General features: G+C 37.4%; 1 protein-coding gene across 43 annotated transcripts in view; it reads left to right on the forward strand.

Annotated features, from left to right (window-relative positions):
- FOXP1 (forkhead box P1) overlaps positions 1 to 16769 on the forward strand; it is a 498462-nt gene that overhangs the window by 432034 nt on the left and 49659 nt on the right. For all 43 annotated transcript variants that reach the window (XR_005583190.1, XM_039482867.1, XM_039482868.1 and 40 more), the window contains one exon: positions 11235 to 11339. Coding sequence is in view for 42 of the 43 variants with exons in the window: in XM_039482867.1 (XP_039338801.1) it covers positions 11235 to 11339 (105 nt within the window). In the remaining variant the exon portion in view is untranslated. The remainder of the gene's footprint in view (positions 1 to 11234; positions 11340 to 16769) is intronic.

A 16769-nucleotide genomic window follows, 5' to 3' on the forward strand; every position in this document is an offset into this window, starting at 1 on the left:
GGAAAGCATGTGGCAGAAATAATGTAATATATTTTAATTGTTTTCTTATAATACATTTTCCTCACACTTTTAGGGTATATTTACAAAACGGCATGTAAATTAAAAGGAAAAAAAAAGATGTTGCAAGATTATTTAGTGGGAGGAGGCATAAAAAACGAATTCACAGTGTTTGTGATGTGACAATCACCTTCTGTGCTGTTTTTGTTATGCCTATGGAATCATCGTGATAAAATATTAAAGTGTAATAGTCCATGTTAATTGGCCACCTGACCAGGCAATATACAGGCAGAAGACTTTCCCCTCCTCGGATTCTGTTCTTACAGTTAAAGTTACTGTAGAAAATGTACTCGTACATATGATCTTCTACATAAGGTATTGAAGCTCAAGTCCCATTGAAGTCAATGGGGAGTACTTACATGCTTAGAGTTAGGCATATGCTTAAATAAGACCGGAGAGCTTTCCTCTCTCTCGCCCCAGCACGAATTCTGTATGCAAGAGCAACAGGAATTGCTGTGTTAAAGATCAGTGAGAAAAAATAGTCAAAGTGTTAGCTTAATTAGAGAAAAATGTGATCCCAAGCTACTGAATCTGTCGAATGTCATCTGAATAAATTAGAGGACTGTGCAGATAGGAATAAAATGAAATTTAACAAGGATAAGTGGAGAGTTGTCCAGTAGGTAATAAAAATCCAAAATACATGTTCAAAATGACACATCAGCTACTAAGCATCGGTTATGTGGGAAATGACGTAGGCACTATAGAGCATGAGAAATTAAAGTGAGGCATTTGCTGCAACCCATAGTTAAGAAGGTAAATGTAGTCTTGGGCTGTACAAACATGTTTGTCACATTTTAAGACTCTTCTTCCCTGTTACACAGTACAAAGCACCATTTAAACCACAGTCAAAATAAGACATGCAACTAGGCACTATCCTGCAGAAAGGATAAAGAGAAATTGGAGCAAATACAGAAGAGAGCAGCTAGCATGATAAAGGGTTTGGAGGGAATGGGCTATGAAGAAAGATTAAAGGGAATTAAAGATCTACACCCTGGAAAAATAGAGGCGGTATGAGGATGTGATTATGATATGCAAGTATATGAAGTGAAGTTACAAAGAGGAGAGAGAGAAATTGTTCTCATTAGTTAGTAATGAGAAAATTTAAAAATCCAGCATTTCAATTCATATTTGTCTAGGTATTTCTGATGTGCTCTTCACAATGATATTCAGGCACCAAATTGAAAAAAAACTCAGTTTTAAATAGTAGGCAAACTTGTTTATAGTAAAATCAAATGGAGATTGGCGCTTGCAGCTGAAAGAAGCGACAAAATAAAAATTGTTTTTGTGATGAGCACTTCTCCTGAGTGTTCTAGAAAGGTGCACTAGAATTCTCCAAAGAAAGTGGCGTGTTAAACTAGTGGTTATACAAGTCCTTAGCAGTTTTGGTGAGATGTCAGAAGTATGGGGTAATAATATGCATATTGGAAAATGTGCATAATACATTTAGAGCTTCATAATTTTAGCTGTAACCAAATATGTTCTGTCATAGATTAATAGATTTTTAGGTTCAGACGGGAGCATTATGACATTCTAGTCTGTCTGCTACATGTAATCCACTACAGCAGAAAGGTATTGAGGTCTCTACCTACTCTGTCACCATGTCTCTGCTAAGGGACCTTACTGCATCCTCTCTCCTGCAGGAGGCCACGCAGGTGGGATAGAGATGGGGTAGTCAATCCCTGATTCTTTCTTAATCTGATTGCTTAGCTAAATTTGGTGAAGAAACTTCCTTGAAGCAGCTGCCCAGCAAATGGTCCCAAGGTTGGCCAGGCAGCAATTTCTGTTGCTGATCATTAGAGTGCCAGTCAGTTTTTTTCAATGCATTACTGGGACTGCATGTTGCAGTATCTACAGAATGGCGCTATATTTAGTCATCTGCATGAATATACGTGCTAGTGTGAGTGTGTGTGAACACAGGTAAAAAACATCAGACGGGATTTCAGCTGTGAGCAACAGATTTTAACCCGGTTTGTCTGAAGTTGTTGTAGTCATTTACAATTTAATTTCCCATTTCTGTTTCTTCCAATGAGTTTGATGTAAAACATGAATTTCCATTTGTTCTGGGTCTTGGTATGAAGGGAGGGGTTAGGGTTTTTTTTCCCTTCCCAAACAAATATAGGTAAACTAGATGAGGTTTTCTGAATGGAAAAACTGCCACATTTTGAAAAAGGCTGAGTTGTTCATTAATTCTCCTTAAAGCTATTTGTGGTCAGTACTAGATCAGTATAATTAATTCATTAAGGTTGCCATTTTGTTTCTTAATTAAGTGAAATATGGATCTCTAACTTTTGATTTTCACCTCACATTTCTTGACCTTTCACCTGTCTGTAGCCAAACACAGAGTTTCACTTTATTATCGTTCGTTTTTCTTTTGTGCCTTTTGAGTAACTACAGAATTAACCGGCAAGTCACAGAAGTACAGCGTCAGTTCCAAATGGCCCTACACCTCCTCAGATTTGGGACTGAAAATGGGGCATCTTGCATCAAATAATGCATCATTCTATAAAACCTGAACAAGTTGGCAGTCTATGAAATGTGATGGAGCCTCATAGATTGGAGAAATAAGAATACTGAGTAACTGTGTGATCATTATGGTTCCTGTTTGCCTCTTCCACATATCACTGTTGTTGTCCTAAATCTGTAAGCTCTTTGAGACAGGTATCGGATCTTACATGTATTGTGTGAGGTACACTGAATATGTGTTTGGGTTTGCAAATGATAATGAGTTTTACAACCAGTGTTTTTTATCCTTAATGCCATTACCATTAGATCAATATTGCAATTCCCGTGAGAGATGAAACGCTATTTTTACATATTGATGCTATCGTGCTTTATTGTACTTTATTCTCTTTCCTTTACTTATGCTGACAAACTTTAAGATTAGAATGGTTTAAAACCATCTCTGGCTCGGAGGTTGTGAGCCTGGATAGATCAGCCAGTAGAACATCAGACTTTTAAGATGATGATCCGGGATTCAAGTCCTGTGTCTTTTGTAGGAGATCAGACTAGATGATCACAATGGCACCTTCTAGCCTGTTAATTTATGAATCCCAAAGGAGGACTAAGTTTCTCACACATGATTAATGTCTCCTATTTCAGACTCCTAGTTAATTAATGTTATCCTCTGCATTTTGAGGCCAAATAATTCATGTATGGGAGGCTCTATTAATGGGGATTCTCTATATCCTAGTAAAGAGGAGAGGATAGACGTTGATAGAGTACAGGTAAGAACTGAAAAGAAACAGTCAAATGAAAAATAGTCCCATTCAGTTACATCACATAATGGCAGACAACAAAAAATGACACATTTTGCTTGTATGCAGATGCTAAAAATCTAAATACTAGGATTAGTGAATTGAGTGCCTGATATTAAATGAGGATGTTGATGTAACAGGCATCACAGAAATTTGGTGGAATGATGATAATCAGTGGGACATGGCAATACAAAAGTACAAAATATATAGGACTGACAGAGTAGTTCGTGCTTGTGGGGGAGTGAAAGAAAGCATAGGTGAAAGAAAGCATAGATTCAAACATAGTAAAAATCGTAAATTAATCAAACGGTGCAATAGAATCTCTCTGGAATGGACAGACATCCCGTGCTTGAACAGTAATAATACAGAAATGGGGATATACTACCAACCACCTGACCGTGATGGTGATTGTGAAATACTCGGAGATTAGAGAAGGTATAAAAATAGTAAATTCGGTAATAATGGGGGAATTCAGCTATCCCCGTATCGACTGGGTAACATGTCACTTCGGGACAGGATGCTGAGATAACGTTTCTAGACCCCATTAACGACTGCTTCTTGGAGCAGCTAGTCCTAGAACCCACAAGAGGAAAGGCAATTCTGTATTTAGTCCTAACTGGAGCACACGACCTGCTCCAAGAGGTGACTGTAGCTGAACCGTTTGGTAATAGTGCCTATACTGTAATTAAGTGTAACATCCTTGTGGGAGAAAAGATACCAAAGAAGCCCACCACAGTAGCATTTAACTTCAGGAAGGGGAACTAACCAAAACTGAGCTAGGTTAAATTGTAATTAAAAGGTCCAGTCACGAGAGTGAAACTTTTTAAAAACACCATAATAGAGGCTCAAATTAAATATATACCCCACATTAAAAACCACAGTAAGAGGACTAAAAAAGTGCCACCATGGCTAAGCAGAGTAAAAGAAGCGGTTAGAGGCAAAAAGGCATCCTTTAAAAGTTGGAAGTCAAATCCTACTAAGGAATCCGTGGTATGCACCTTGAATATTGCATGCAGTTCTGGTTGCCCATCTCAGAAAAGATATATTAGAATTGAAAAGATACAGGGAGGGCAACAAAAATGATGAGAGGGATGGAACAGCTTCCACATGAGAAGAGATTTAAAAGACTGGGACTTTTCAGCTTGGAAAAGAGACGCCTAAGGGGGGATGTGATAGATGTCTATCAAGCCAGGGGATGCCCAAAGAAATTAAGATGCAGTAGGTTTAAAACAAAAGGAAGTTCTATTTCACACAACACACAGTCAACCTCTGGAACTTGTTGCCAAGGGATGTTGTGAACACCAAAAGCATAACGGGGCTCAGAAAAGAATTAGATAAGTTCATGGAGGATAGGTCCATAAGTGGCTATTAGCCAAGATGGTCAGGGATGCAACCCCATGCATGGTGTCCTAACTGCCAGAAGCTGGAAGTAGACAACAGGGGATGGATCATTCAATAATTACCGTGTTCTGTTCATTCCCTCTAAAGCCTCTGGCATTGGCCAGTCAGAAAACAGGATACTGGGCTAGATGGACCATTGGTCTGACCCAGTATGGCCATTCTTATGTTCCTGTGATATTAACAATCTCAATTATTTTTTTAAAAAGCATAAATCTGGCACTTACTATATTAATACATAATCACTCCAGTTGGAAATTCTAAACATGGGTATGATATCACAAGGGAATGTGAAATCCTCTAATTAAACATGATTTTAAAAGCAGATGGAAAATTGAGATGATGAGGGTTATAGGGTGCGAAAGCGACAAAGAACACACTGCGAGGAAGAAAGAATGATAGACACATGAATTCATTACTGTTCTATAGAGACTCTGGACAAAAGTGCCCTGTTGTACCCAGAAATTTACTCTGTAAGCAGCTGACAACGTTGAAGTCATTTCCTGTTGGCCCTGGAGTGGGGGAACCCAACCCTTCCCCCTCCAAATTCAGCCCTTCCCCCCTAGTACCCCCACCCTTGGTTTTCTTCAAGCACTGTGCCGAGTCTTTCCAAGGGAGTAGCAGAAGATATTGCACAGATCCTTCATCCTTTGCTGTGCAGGTGACTCAGTCATTCTCTCAATTCCATTAAAGCAGAAGAATATTCTTCACAACAATAACAGGGAATCAAGTACGGCTTCTTACATCACTCTCTGTTTTCCCCACTATTCTGGCAATGATTGTCACCCCTCACCAGTGTTGAAGAGGTGTAATGGAATATGAAGTATTTCAAGATTTGTGAACCTTCAGGTATAGTACACTGTGATGCCTGGGACATTATTACTGAGGTTCACACCTCCTCGGTTTCCTGGATCCACACACAGCTCTTATGTCAATATTCAGCCAGTGTTTGAAATCCTGGTGCCCAATTCCTCAGGGCTAGTTGGTAGGTATGGCCTAATTGATAAACTAGATAAATTGTTGTTGTAATGTTGCAAAGAGGTTGTTAAACGTCTTACTGTTGATTATAACGGATACCTCTGCAGAGCAATTTCAATGTCCCCTGCTCCATTTTACCAGTTTGCAAAACTCAGCATGAAGAGCATTATTAAGTTTCTTTATAAGAATAATTTGTTGATTTAAAAGCGATTCCTTTTAGCCAATTCTAATCTGAAAAATGACTAAAAACAGCACTTTCTTATGCAACAGACCCTGTGCTGATTCAGAGTAATTTCTGGTTACTTTAATGACTAAGCTTTTTTTCTTTTTTGTTTTTACTGCCGTGTACATTGCAGACCCAATAAAGAAAAGTACTCTATGCTTTTTTATACTAGTGAGAGAATTGCTAGTTAAGTTCTGACTGCAAAACCAAATTATGCCCTAAGTTGCACCTTTGCAACTGAGGAAATTGAAGGGTTGCAGATGTTTAACCAAGAATAGAATTTGAAGACAATGTTATTGCACAGACGTAACTGTAGGCATTATTTGGCCTGTAGAATCTTTATTAATGATGCTGATGCACAAGCCATTAAGAACATACCTCAGTTCTCTGATTCTAGCTTGACCATTAGAAATAAAACAGGATCATCTTTCCTGTAAGCACATCTGCTGAGTAACTTTGGTCTTTGACAGTCACACGTTATGAGTGTCAAAGTTGGTCAAAGAATGGAGATTTAAGAGACTAAATTTTGCACTGCAAGTGGTTCTCTTAGATCTAGAATATGGTGGGAAAACAAGAGAATTGGACAAAGAGTAAGCTTCTGCTTTTTGCAGCTGAATAGCATGGTGACTATAGTCATTCATGTCCGAAATCAGCACAGGACAATTGGGAAACCAAGTACCACTCTTCTCACCAAGATAGTGGCACTGTGCATCTTAGGGGGACTGTCATTTCCTTTCTCAGGTTGGGCCTTGCTATCTATGGTTTCTCCAGGGGGAAAATGTGGTTCTGTATTTACAATGAGGATGTCAGGTATCAGAAATGGAGCAATCAATTGTAGAAATTTCGTCTACCTAAACCTAAAAAGCTCAACTGGCTGCAGTAATTGAATGGCTTCTGTTTATTTACAGGTTTATTTAACAGTACTATTTGTTGGAGGTAGAGTGCACATAGTGAACTTACTTCTGAAGCCTGAGGAGGGCCCTCATAGGTTGGAAGCACAATGCAGTGCTTTGTTTGAAGAAGACATAGGTTGTGAGAGCATCTAGAAGGTGGATGCTGAAGACAGGGTTGAACATAAGAGTGCCAGGCTGTCCCTTGTCATCCTCATCCCACCTGGATGAGCAGTTACAGGGAGTCTGCATGGAGATAGGACATTGAAAGCATCAAAAATAAATGTTAAGTGGACATGTGTTAAGGATTTTCTGATTTATCATTTGTATTTTTGTTACTCCATGATCCATGTAATTAAGAAAGAGAATTACACAACAAAGTTTGCTTGGCTGAAGTATTATATTTCATGTGCCTGCGTCTAATCTTATCATGCCCCTGTATTATTTTGGATGCATTCTGTTAAGTGTTTCACCAACAGATAATTTACAAATAAGAAGGGGCAATCCAAATCCACTGGGCATAGAAAAATCAACTGTGCAGAGGTCTGCCTTGATTCTATGCCATGCATACCTCTGCTGTTTGTGTAAATTATGTAATGCTATATGATTTACTTCAAAAACTTGTTGTACATCACATATATTCATGGCAGGTTATCCGTGAGAGTGTGTGTGTGTGTGTGAGAGAGAAACACATATGGTTTTGAACAATTTCTTTTAATGAATTAGGCCCAAAGTTAGTACTTGGAACAGTTGAAGGAAAATCAAGTTCTTAATTCATTTTTCATTTTCTTCTTGTCTTTTCCTCAATATGTCAAATGTAGTACATAATCTTGTTCTGCTCTTCTGTCTTTTTCTGAAGTAATCCTTTCGAAGATTCTAGTTTCCTTGAACAGTCAGTCAATATTTAGTACTATCAATAGAAGCAGGATGGACCAGACTGATTAACAGGACACTTATCTGGGCATGTGAAAGTCCCCAGAATACAGCACCGAAGATCCAAGAATAATGCAGGGACAAAAGTAAAGGAACAAGTAATTTAAAAAAAGTAACTACCAGAAGTGCTTGCATTTTTAATCTTTGTTAAAAATAGCTACTTCCAAAAAAACTTTGAGCATTTCTGTTCATTGTTGAATGGTGGTGGAATCTTCCTTGTATGTTTGCTTTAGGCATAATGCCATTTAAAATATACTGTGGGTGTGCTGACTTTTCATGTTTCCATTTATGGTTAACATAAGGAATTCCCATGGATATAGTTAAAACTCTGCATTCACATAGACACCTTCAGTCACATACTTTGAACGTTTTTGGGCAGAGTACGGTAGTGCCCTCCCTGTCATGCAGAAGATCCTTGCGGGGTGGGGAAAGATTTGTACTCCAATTTAAAACAATATGCATAGTGATCCTGGGATCTTCCCATAGACTTGGCTGTAGCCTTTAGAATCTAAGAGGTTAATTTAAAAAAATCCGTTTAGGTGTTTAAACTGTATGACTCCCACTGACATGATAATGGGATTTACAATGTGGAAAACCCTGCAGAACCCTTTGAAAATTTACTTTGTCTTGTTGTGTCACATTGCAGTTTCCTAGTCACTTTGGTTGTGCGTGTAACATTCACTATGTAAATTGACATGCTAAAGTTTTGTTAAGTCTGACAAACACACTTAAACTGTACCACTGGCATAGCTATGAATGTCTTCATTGATTTTAATGGGATGTTAACATAAAAACTTACTTTCCCGCCCTTTATCCTTGTGCTGTAAAACTAGTTGATAAAAAACACAACAACAAACCGCATTAAAAATCTGTTTATTTTAAGAACAGCCAGGTATACATTTAGTATTGACTGCAAATGCTCCTAGTAAGACTTCAGTCCTAAAATGTATCCAGCTTTATTATGCTGTTGAGCAAATAGACTGAGGCCTTGTCTATACTAGAAAGGGTTTGCCAGTATAGCTATACCGGCAAACCCTCATAGGGAAGCTGCAGCTTACATTGGCAAAATGTTTCTTTCATGGAATAACTTTTATACTGGTTCCCCAAATGAAATAAGCAATGCCAGCAAAAGACCATTTTGGCCAATACTGTATAATAACCCCATCTACACGGTGCTTTTACCAGCAGAGCTATTTTTGCACACTCCTAGCCAGCATGGCTGTGCCAGCAAAACCTTTTACGTGGAGCTCGGGCCTGTGATATACAAGTTTATTTGTTTTGGGGTTTGCGTTTGTAACTATCAAGCCCAACCTTTTATCTGGATTTCATTGTTTAGCCTGTCAGGATCAAATGAACCTCTTAATAAAATAAAAATAAAGACAAGCTACCGATTTAGATTTTTCTCTCATTTTCTCCTGAGATTTGCAGCATTTTATTCTTATTTTAAGATATAAAAATTGATGTTACTAAACATATCAGTATTCTTAAATTCTTCTTCTCCTTCCACATCCTCAAAGAGTGTACCTGACACTCTGCACCATATCTGGCTTGAGTTGACTGTGTTCCTTCACCCAGGCACTCTGTTTTTCAATTGAGAATACACATGTGATGTAACATTTTTGTAACGTCCTTGCAGAGAGTGGATTGGTTCCTTCATTCCTTTAACAACTCATCAGCTATAGTTTCTCCCTTCTCGTTTGTTTTAAAAACTGATTGAAGATCATCTGAAAAAAGTTCCCATATAGACAAGGTCTTTGTGACCCTCTGAGCCTCCTATGTTTAGGGTGACCAGACGGGAAATTTGAAAAAATGGGATGGGGGGTGGCGGGTAATAGGAGCCTATATAAGAAAAAGACCCAAAGATCGGGACTGTCCCTATAAAATCAGGATATCTGGTCACCCCACCTATGTTTTGTCGGAGAATTAGGTTGCTGAGTTTTAGAACTGCTTGGAAAAGATGGAAAAATGGAAATTAACACTTATGCACATTTTTGTAATATTTTTTCCAAACACCTTTTACCTTCAGAAAGTGTTAAGTGTCCCTCAATTGTCCAAAGATTTCCATTGGGCCTAAGATGAGATGTAATGGAAACTGGGAGGTTTGGAGGAACATTCTCATGTGTTTCTTATTGTTTGAGACAACAGGGAGTGTTTGAGACAACAGTGTGGTTCTCATATCCGGTGAAAAAGAAAGAATGTAACTGTAATCATGGTTGTAATACATGGGGAGATAATGTTCCAGAACAGGAACAAATGACATTTCCACATGTGCATAGACATAAGATGGCAAAACGTAGGTGTTTATCCATAACTATACCTGTAATCCAGGATAAAAAAAAGTCATAAAACTCCACCTAGGTGCTGGTATGCAGTCATATCCTTTGTGTGTGTTTGAAGTTCATAATACGGCAGAAGTACACTGTAGCAAAAAGATTTGCTATGAAAAATAGATGTGTGTGAGGGAGTATAAAATAGAGCCCTCAATATTATTTTGGCATTTAATGCTTAAAGCCATCTAAGGTTACGGAAATTGTTGCAAAAATATTTCCTTTACTTTAGAAGTTTCCATGCAGAAGTTGAATAAAGAAGATATTTTAGAATATGGTTCATCAGATACATTTCCCTGAGCACCTCATGGCCTGGATCAAAGCGTCTCATGACTTGGATCAGTGCAGTCAAATCATTACGTATTGATTGGAATCCCACTGGAGGATTAACCCCTTAATGTTCATAAGAATTTTTTTCTTTAACCTTAGTTTCAGTAGTTGGTAAGCACTGTGCTATTTCTACCAATGCTTAGACATGGTAATAGCCTCTGCTAACCTTTTGGTATTGCAGAATTCTTTGATTATTACATGTTTCCTCTTTTACGATGAATTTTACATTTGAAAACATTTGTGATTCACTTTATTGGAGTGTAAAAAGTCTGTTCTAGTGCAAAAAGGGCGGCATAGTAAGGAGAAGAAAATGCTAGATGGACAATATGGTGTTAAAAATAGAGCTCAAACGCCGGGTTTTTTTCCTTTATGTAATAATTTGGAATGTTAAGTCCTGGATATATTGTATTTTAAGACACTGTGCTGCTGTTCAGGAATAGCTTTTCATTCTGATGCAGTTGAACTGTCAATGTGTAATATTCATAAATTTCTCATCAAAATATCAAACAGAGTTTTAAGCAAGTCTGTCAAATGATTTTCCCCTTCCGTGTTCATTTAAATTCTTTACAAAGCCTTTAGTTAATGAATGAAATGTAGGACGTAAATACAAGAGAGCTCTTGGATGGCACATGTATTCAGTCTGCAAATGATATTTAATTTTGTTTTTAGAAATCAAGGGCAGGGTAAATAGGGTTTGTGAACTGTAATGGTATATTTTTGGATCCTCTGTTTGTTGTGGTGTTCGACCTGTGTGTTTTGCTGTTAGCATCTTTGCCAAGATGAATTTATTCAGAGCCTTCAGTTACAATGCTTCTCCTCCTTTCTTTTTGTTTCTTTCCTTCAGTTTATCCCACGAGGAGCACTCACATAGCCATCCGCTCTATGGACATGGTGTATGCAAATGGCCAGGCTGTGAAGCAGTTTGTGAAGACTTCCAGTCATTTCTAAAGTAAGTGGGTTTTTTTGTTAGTTTGTTTGTTTTTGTTTTTTGGCACTTATATTTTACCCGGAGCATATGCTGTCACTCACTCACCAAGGGCCTGATCCCAAGCTCATTGAAGGCAATAGAAAACTCCCATTAATTTCACTTGGTTTTGAATTATGTCTAATGTACATTTTAATAGGGGATGGTAAATTATCCCTTTAGGAAAAAGTCCATCTGTAACTCAAATAGTCTCCTGTATACTATGCTGCTATAAAACATAGTGTTTGAATTTCTTCAGTCTACTTTAAAGTGTTTTTCTATTTGAATATTCCATTTTTTAAAAAAATTACTGAAATTTTACACAATGCAGATTAATTTAACCTTACTTTCAATTAACTTTGAAATTTAGTCTTCTATTAACACCTTAATTGATCAGAGAGAATTGCAAGGCATCAGGTGAAATTAATTTGTCAAATAAGTAACTAATGAACAAAGTCTACACTACTAAAAATAAACTGTAATTATATTTATTAGGCCCCTGCAGTTTTCTGCTGACCTCTCCTTACTGCCAAAGTATACAGTTTTATATGTTGTATCACCAGTGCATTATTGGCTAGTGTGTGGTAATGCCTGGATCCCAACACAGCAAAGGGAAGGCTGTACTAAATCTCACAATGCTCTTCTGCAAGTATCTACTTCCTCCCTCAAAGCTGAAGTGTAAATGTGTTAATACTGCATCCCATATATCTCTGAGTGGATCACTAGGCACAACTAGACTGTTGGTACATTTGGGTTCCTCTTGAATTTTGATGTGTGCTAGCAGCTCCTAGATTTGCTCTGGCTGTGTTGTTGTTACAGCCAACCCAGACCAAATGCCCCAGCAACATTTGTAGATTGAATGCACAAAGGGCCAAATTCTTCTGTCATATTTACAATGCTATTCAAGTGGAATAAATTCATAGAAATCCACAGAATTGCTTGAGATGGACACCGGAGCAACTGAGCAGAATTCATTTCCAAATCTTTAGGAAACAGTCTTAGATACGTCTGTTCTTTCTCGGGACAGTTCTGAAGAATATTTTGGGTTTTTTTTTAAATGGTATGTTGAGGCCTGGATTAAAATTTTTCCTTCCAAAACACAATGGGTCAATCCTGGTCCCAATCAAGTCACTGGCAAACCCCCCATTTGACTTTAGTGAAAGCAGGAACAGGCCCCGTATAAGCATAAATTACAAGTAAGGAGTGGTGCAGTCATGAAAAGGGTCTCATTATAAGAGGATTACAAAATAAGAAGGTACTAGTCATAGATTTCCATGAAGAGTGGCCTCATTTCTTTCAGTTCATCCTGTTGTTCACTTAGTGAAATAAATGCTAATCTCTCATACTTGCCAGCTCATTTATATTCATATGCCATTCTATAACATTTAGTTCTTTAAAACAATTCTAAATTTCATTACATTTAGTGAAGGGAAAGGTTCTGGATTTGACAGCTTTGGAGACTGGAATTCTCTGTTTATTCACATGGGGCAGATTTTGCCACCTTTACTCACTTTGAGTAGTCCCTTCTCTGGGATTGGATCCCACTAATTTTAGTAGAACTACTTATGGAGTAAGATAGCACTGGGCACGATAATGGGCCAGATTCTGCCATGCTTAGGTAATGCAGCATGGATAGGGACAGCGTAGACTATCTGTGTGCCCCAAACCCTCATCCCCAACATGGTGGGGCCACCTTTATGAATGATGGGTAGTTCAGTGTTGGTGCATTCAGTCATGGGGCTTTTTGCTGACAATATAAGAAAGGTTTCCTATTAGTGTCAACTGTGGTGATTCATCTGTGGTATGTTCTTCCGTCCCACCCGGAGGTGGACTGAGACCACACACTCCTTTCATAGAGATCTGTGAACAACCAGTAGATTGTAACAATTTCAGGTAATTTATAACCTTGGCTAAATTTGAGCCATCGCCTACAGGTAAAAGGTTCCATCTGTACTTTCCCTAAGCCATCCAAACCTCTATATTTAGATTCTTTTTCCACTTCCAGTTTTAAAGTGTCTTTTTTTCCCTTTCTTAAATTGTCTCTCAACATCAACAGCAACCTGTTGAGTTGCCTAAATTTTCCCAGTACACAAATTCTACAATCCAAGGGTTTATCTCTCTACAAAATGATATCAGTGCTGTGTGATAGTTCACCCAGAATGTATGCAGAATAGATATCCCCAGGCACCAAATTGACATTGCTAGAGAAGCGGGTAGCACTTTATATAATGATACTGTAGTCCTCCAGATTTCTTGCTCCTATTGTGGAGTGGATGCCCTTTCAAAAATAACAATAAAATGTAAGTTTATTATTTACTGAAAAGATAGGTAGGAAATAATGCTGAAAATGGTTGAAGCTTTCATAACGGTAGACAATTGTGATTGTACCCACTGTAGCTGTAAAATCTTTGAAGGTGCGGGTCTTTTAATAGCCAGCCCAAGATAAAAAAATATAGCCCCCACTAAGTGAAATACAGTTTCCATGTCAGTTGAGCATTACTTAATTTCATTCACCCAAGTGTTCTAGAGAGTGAAGAGAAGTTATATGCGGAATGAAAGCACTATATGCCAATAAAATGATGCCGTAGTTAAAGGAGAAAAAGGACTCGAAGGTCTAAAATCCTGGTTCTTTTTTTTTTTTTCTCCTGAGGAAGAAATATCATAACTGTTGGTAAATCAAAACCAGAGATTTGACACTCTTCTGTGATCATTCTGTAGTGTTTGTTCCCAAGGTGAGGTACACCACAGGGCTCTTGATTTCAAAGATAAATACTGTACAAATAACAATCCTGGTTGTCTTTCACTCACAGCCAACAAGAGGATGCTTATCACAGCCAGCAGACACACAGGCTATTGTATGCATTTATTTCCCTATTTCTTTTCCAAATAAGTTGCAGTTTTAGGTTTTTGGATTTTTGGTAATCTCTTAGCCATTGGTTGTTATACAGTGGCTGTATCAGTAAGAGCTAATTGATATCAGCAGGTGTTTCTTCTAAGTCTAATTAAATAGTTGCACCCTGCATTGCATAGAATACTTAGTTAATATAAAAAACAAAAACAAGTCCAGTTTCCCGGCCTTATTCCTACCTCCACAAAACCCAGGTGACGGCTTTAGGGAGCAGACATGCCTTATATCGTATGTTTACATATTACCCACATCGTAATCTGAAATGAAAGAACAGCATCATATGGAATTACATTAAAAATTGATATGCTTTATTTCAATCTCGTGTATTTTTAAAGATTACGTACAGGAAAGGGATCAGTTCTCCCCTTACAGCCCTGCTAGTTTGGGGAAATCTTTGTTTGGATGGGCAGTGGTGTACTTGGTCAAGATACGCAGGCATCCAGGGCCCATATTGCGGTGCAGGACCAAACCGTGCCTGTCTTTTATTTTAATGCTATCATGATTTGGGTGTTTTCAGTCTCAGAATAACATCTGTAATTTGATTATGTATTCTAAATTGGATACACACCCCTTTTGAGAGATGGGGCAACCATACATAGAGAGATGCTGGTTGCCTGCTTCATGTGAATTTAACTTTAATGAAACTAAGGAGGGTTTATATGAAAGAAACTACTAAGTGCACTCTGTAATGTTTTCACAAGTGTTTTTATCATGGTAACATCTTGTTTACTTTAGTTGCCGGCCTAAAACTACTTGGAACATGTTAAGAAAACATTTCAAGAAAGCTTCTACAAAGAGGCTTTTGTTTAGCAGCAACTGTGAGGCAGCTCAGCTCACAAAGGTGTTAACTTTCAACCCCTTAAGCACTTCCACATGAAATTCCAGCAACTATGTTTGTGGTTTTGGAAAAACAAAGTGTGTGTTAAAGAAACCAGGTATATGCTAATACATGTTGAAGTAAGCCGGAAATCATAAATTATTTCAAACGCATTAATTGCTATCATTTGCATGTCAAAATGTTCTGCAGTGAAATCATCTGCAGTTAGCACAACAGAAACTTTTTATCCAATGGTTAGAGCAGTAAAGACTAGTCTATATATGTTTTTGTTTAAATACATGGTGTCCCCAATTTGATTTTTCAAACATAAATATAAAAATTGCTGGTTAAAGGTGTTTCCAACTGTTAATTCATTATAAATGATAGTAAGGCAGCCGAAGTACAGTTGTTCCATGAAATCTGTTCTTTGTGAAAACATGTTGACACTTACTGATAAAAGAACTGATTTTATTTTCTAGGCTGTTTCATATTTTGAGCTTCTGTTCAAATTTGAATGTTGCAGTTTCTTTTACAACATCCTTATTAACCTTTCTGACATTGTACAGAAGTTGAAGACCTTTCCAATAGTTACACTGCTTAAAGAGGTCAGAGTGGCCCAAATACCACAGTGCCCTCTAGTGATATATAGAATATTAGAAGGAAAAGTTTTAGATAAGTAGCCCAAAGATAACATCACAAATGTTTGTATACTTCATTCTAACTTATTCATAAGTGAAGAGCTAGAGAGTTTAGTCTGATTCATATAATTTTAATTTTATATGCATATATACACAATTTTTATTTTGTGGTTAGTATTCTAGGTATACTAGACAATCTCTGAAATGTGTATCTGTATATATATTATGAGATATTTATTGCACACTGTATATACATACCTCAACATATTGTCTTATATTATTATATGTTATATTTTTAAGTGTTCTTAGTTTATGTTTCACATTATAATTTCCGGTGTATAATCAGAAAGCATTACTTGAAAGACAAGATCATCTTTGTTTCATACTTTTATTGACACTGTCTACCATATTACTGCTATGTCTAAATGGTAAAATTTATTATTAGCAATAGTGTCTCAAATGTCTGAGACAGCGATTTTCCTTTCAATAAAAGTAGTTAAAAACCTTTTAGAAAATCCATAATTTTGATTGCTGGTACTTCATAAATGTGTAACTGGTACTTTTTAGCTGTCTCTTAAGGGAAAAATGAGTTTTATCACCTGCAGTACCTGGGTTAATGAAATTGTATGTTGGAATTTAGCCAGAATGAAAGATGAGATCATTCGGTGGCACTAATATTGGCAACAGGTATCATAAAAGAGCTTTGACTCTTTTTAGCGAAGTATCATTAGTTTAAAAAGCGGGGTGGGGGGTGAGTTATTTGTCATTTTCAAAGTTTCTGAACTTGTAAGATTTTAATTTGCTGTAATATCCAAAGCCCAATGACCTAAAAACTTCTGGCAAGGCCAAAAGAAACACAGCAGAGTGTCCATCAGTGCCTAGTAAAGGAATTTTCTTGCTTCAGATTTCAACTCCAGTTCCTGTTCAGCTCTTTAAAAATCACGACTCTCAGCTCAAATTTGAAATAATGCTTCTTTTTTTCTCATGGGCCTCTGCCTTTGATTGTTTGTGGATATTAGCTGTCCAGGAAATCCCATACTTACAGCTATAAA

The sequence above is a fragment of the Mauremys reevesii genome, linkage group 7, assembly GCF_016161935.1.
Source record: "Mauremys reevesii isolate NIE-2019 linkage group 7, ASM1616193v1, whole genome shotgun sequence".
Taxonomy (NCBI): Eukaryota; Metazoa; Chordata; order Testudines; family Geoemydidae; genus Mauremys; species Mauremys reevesii.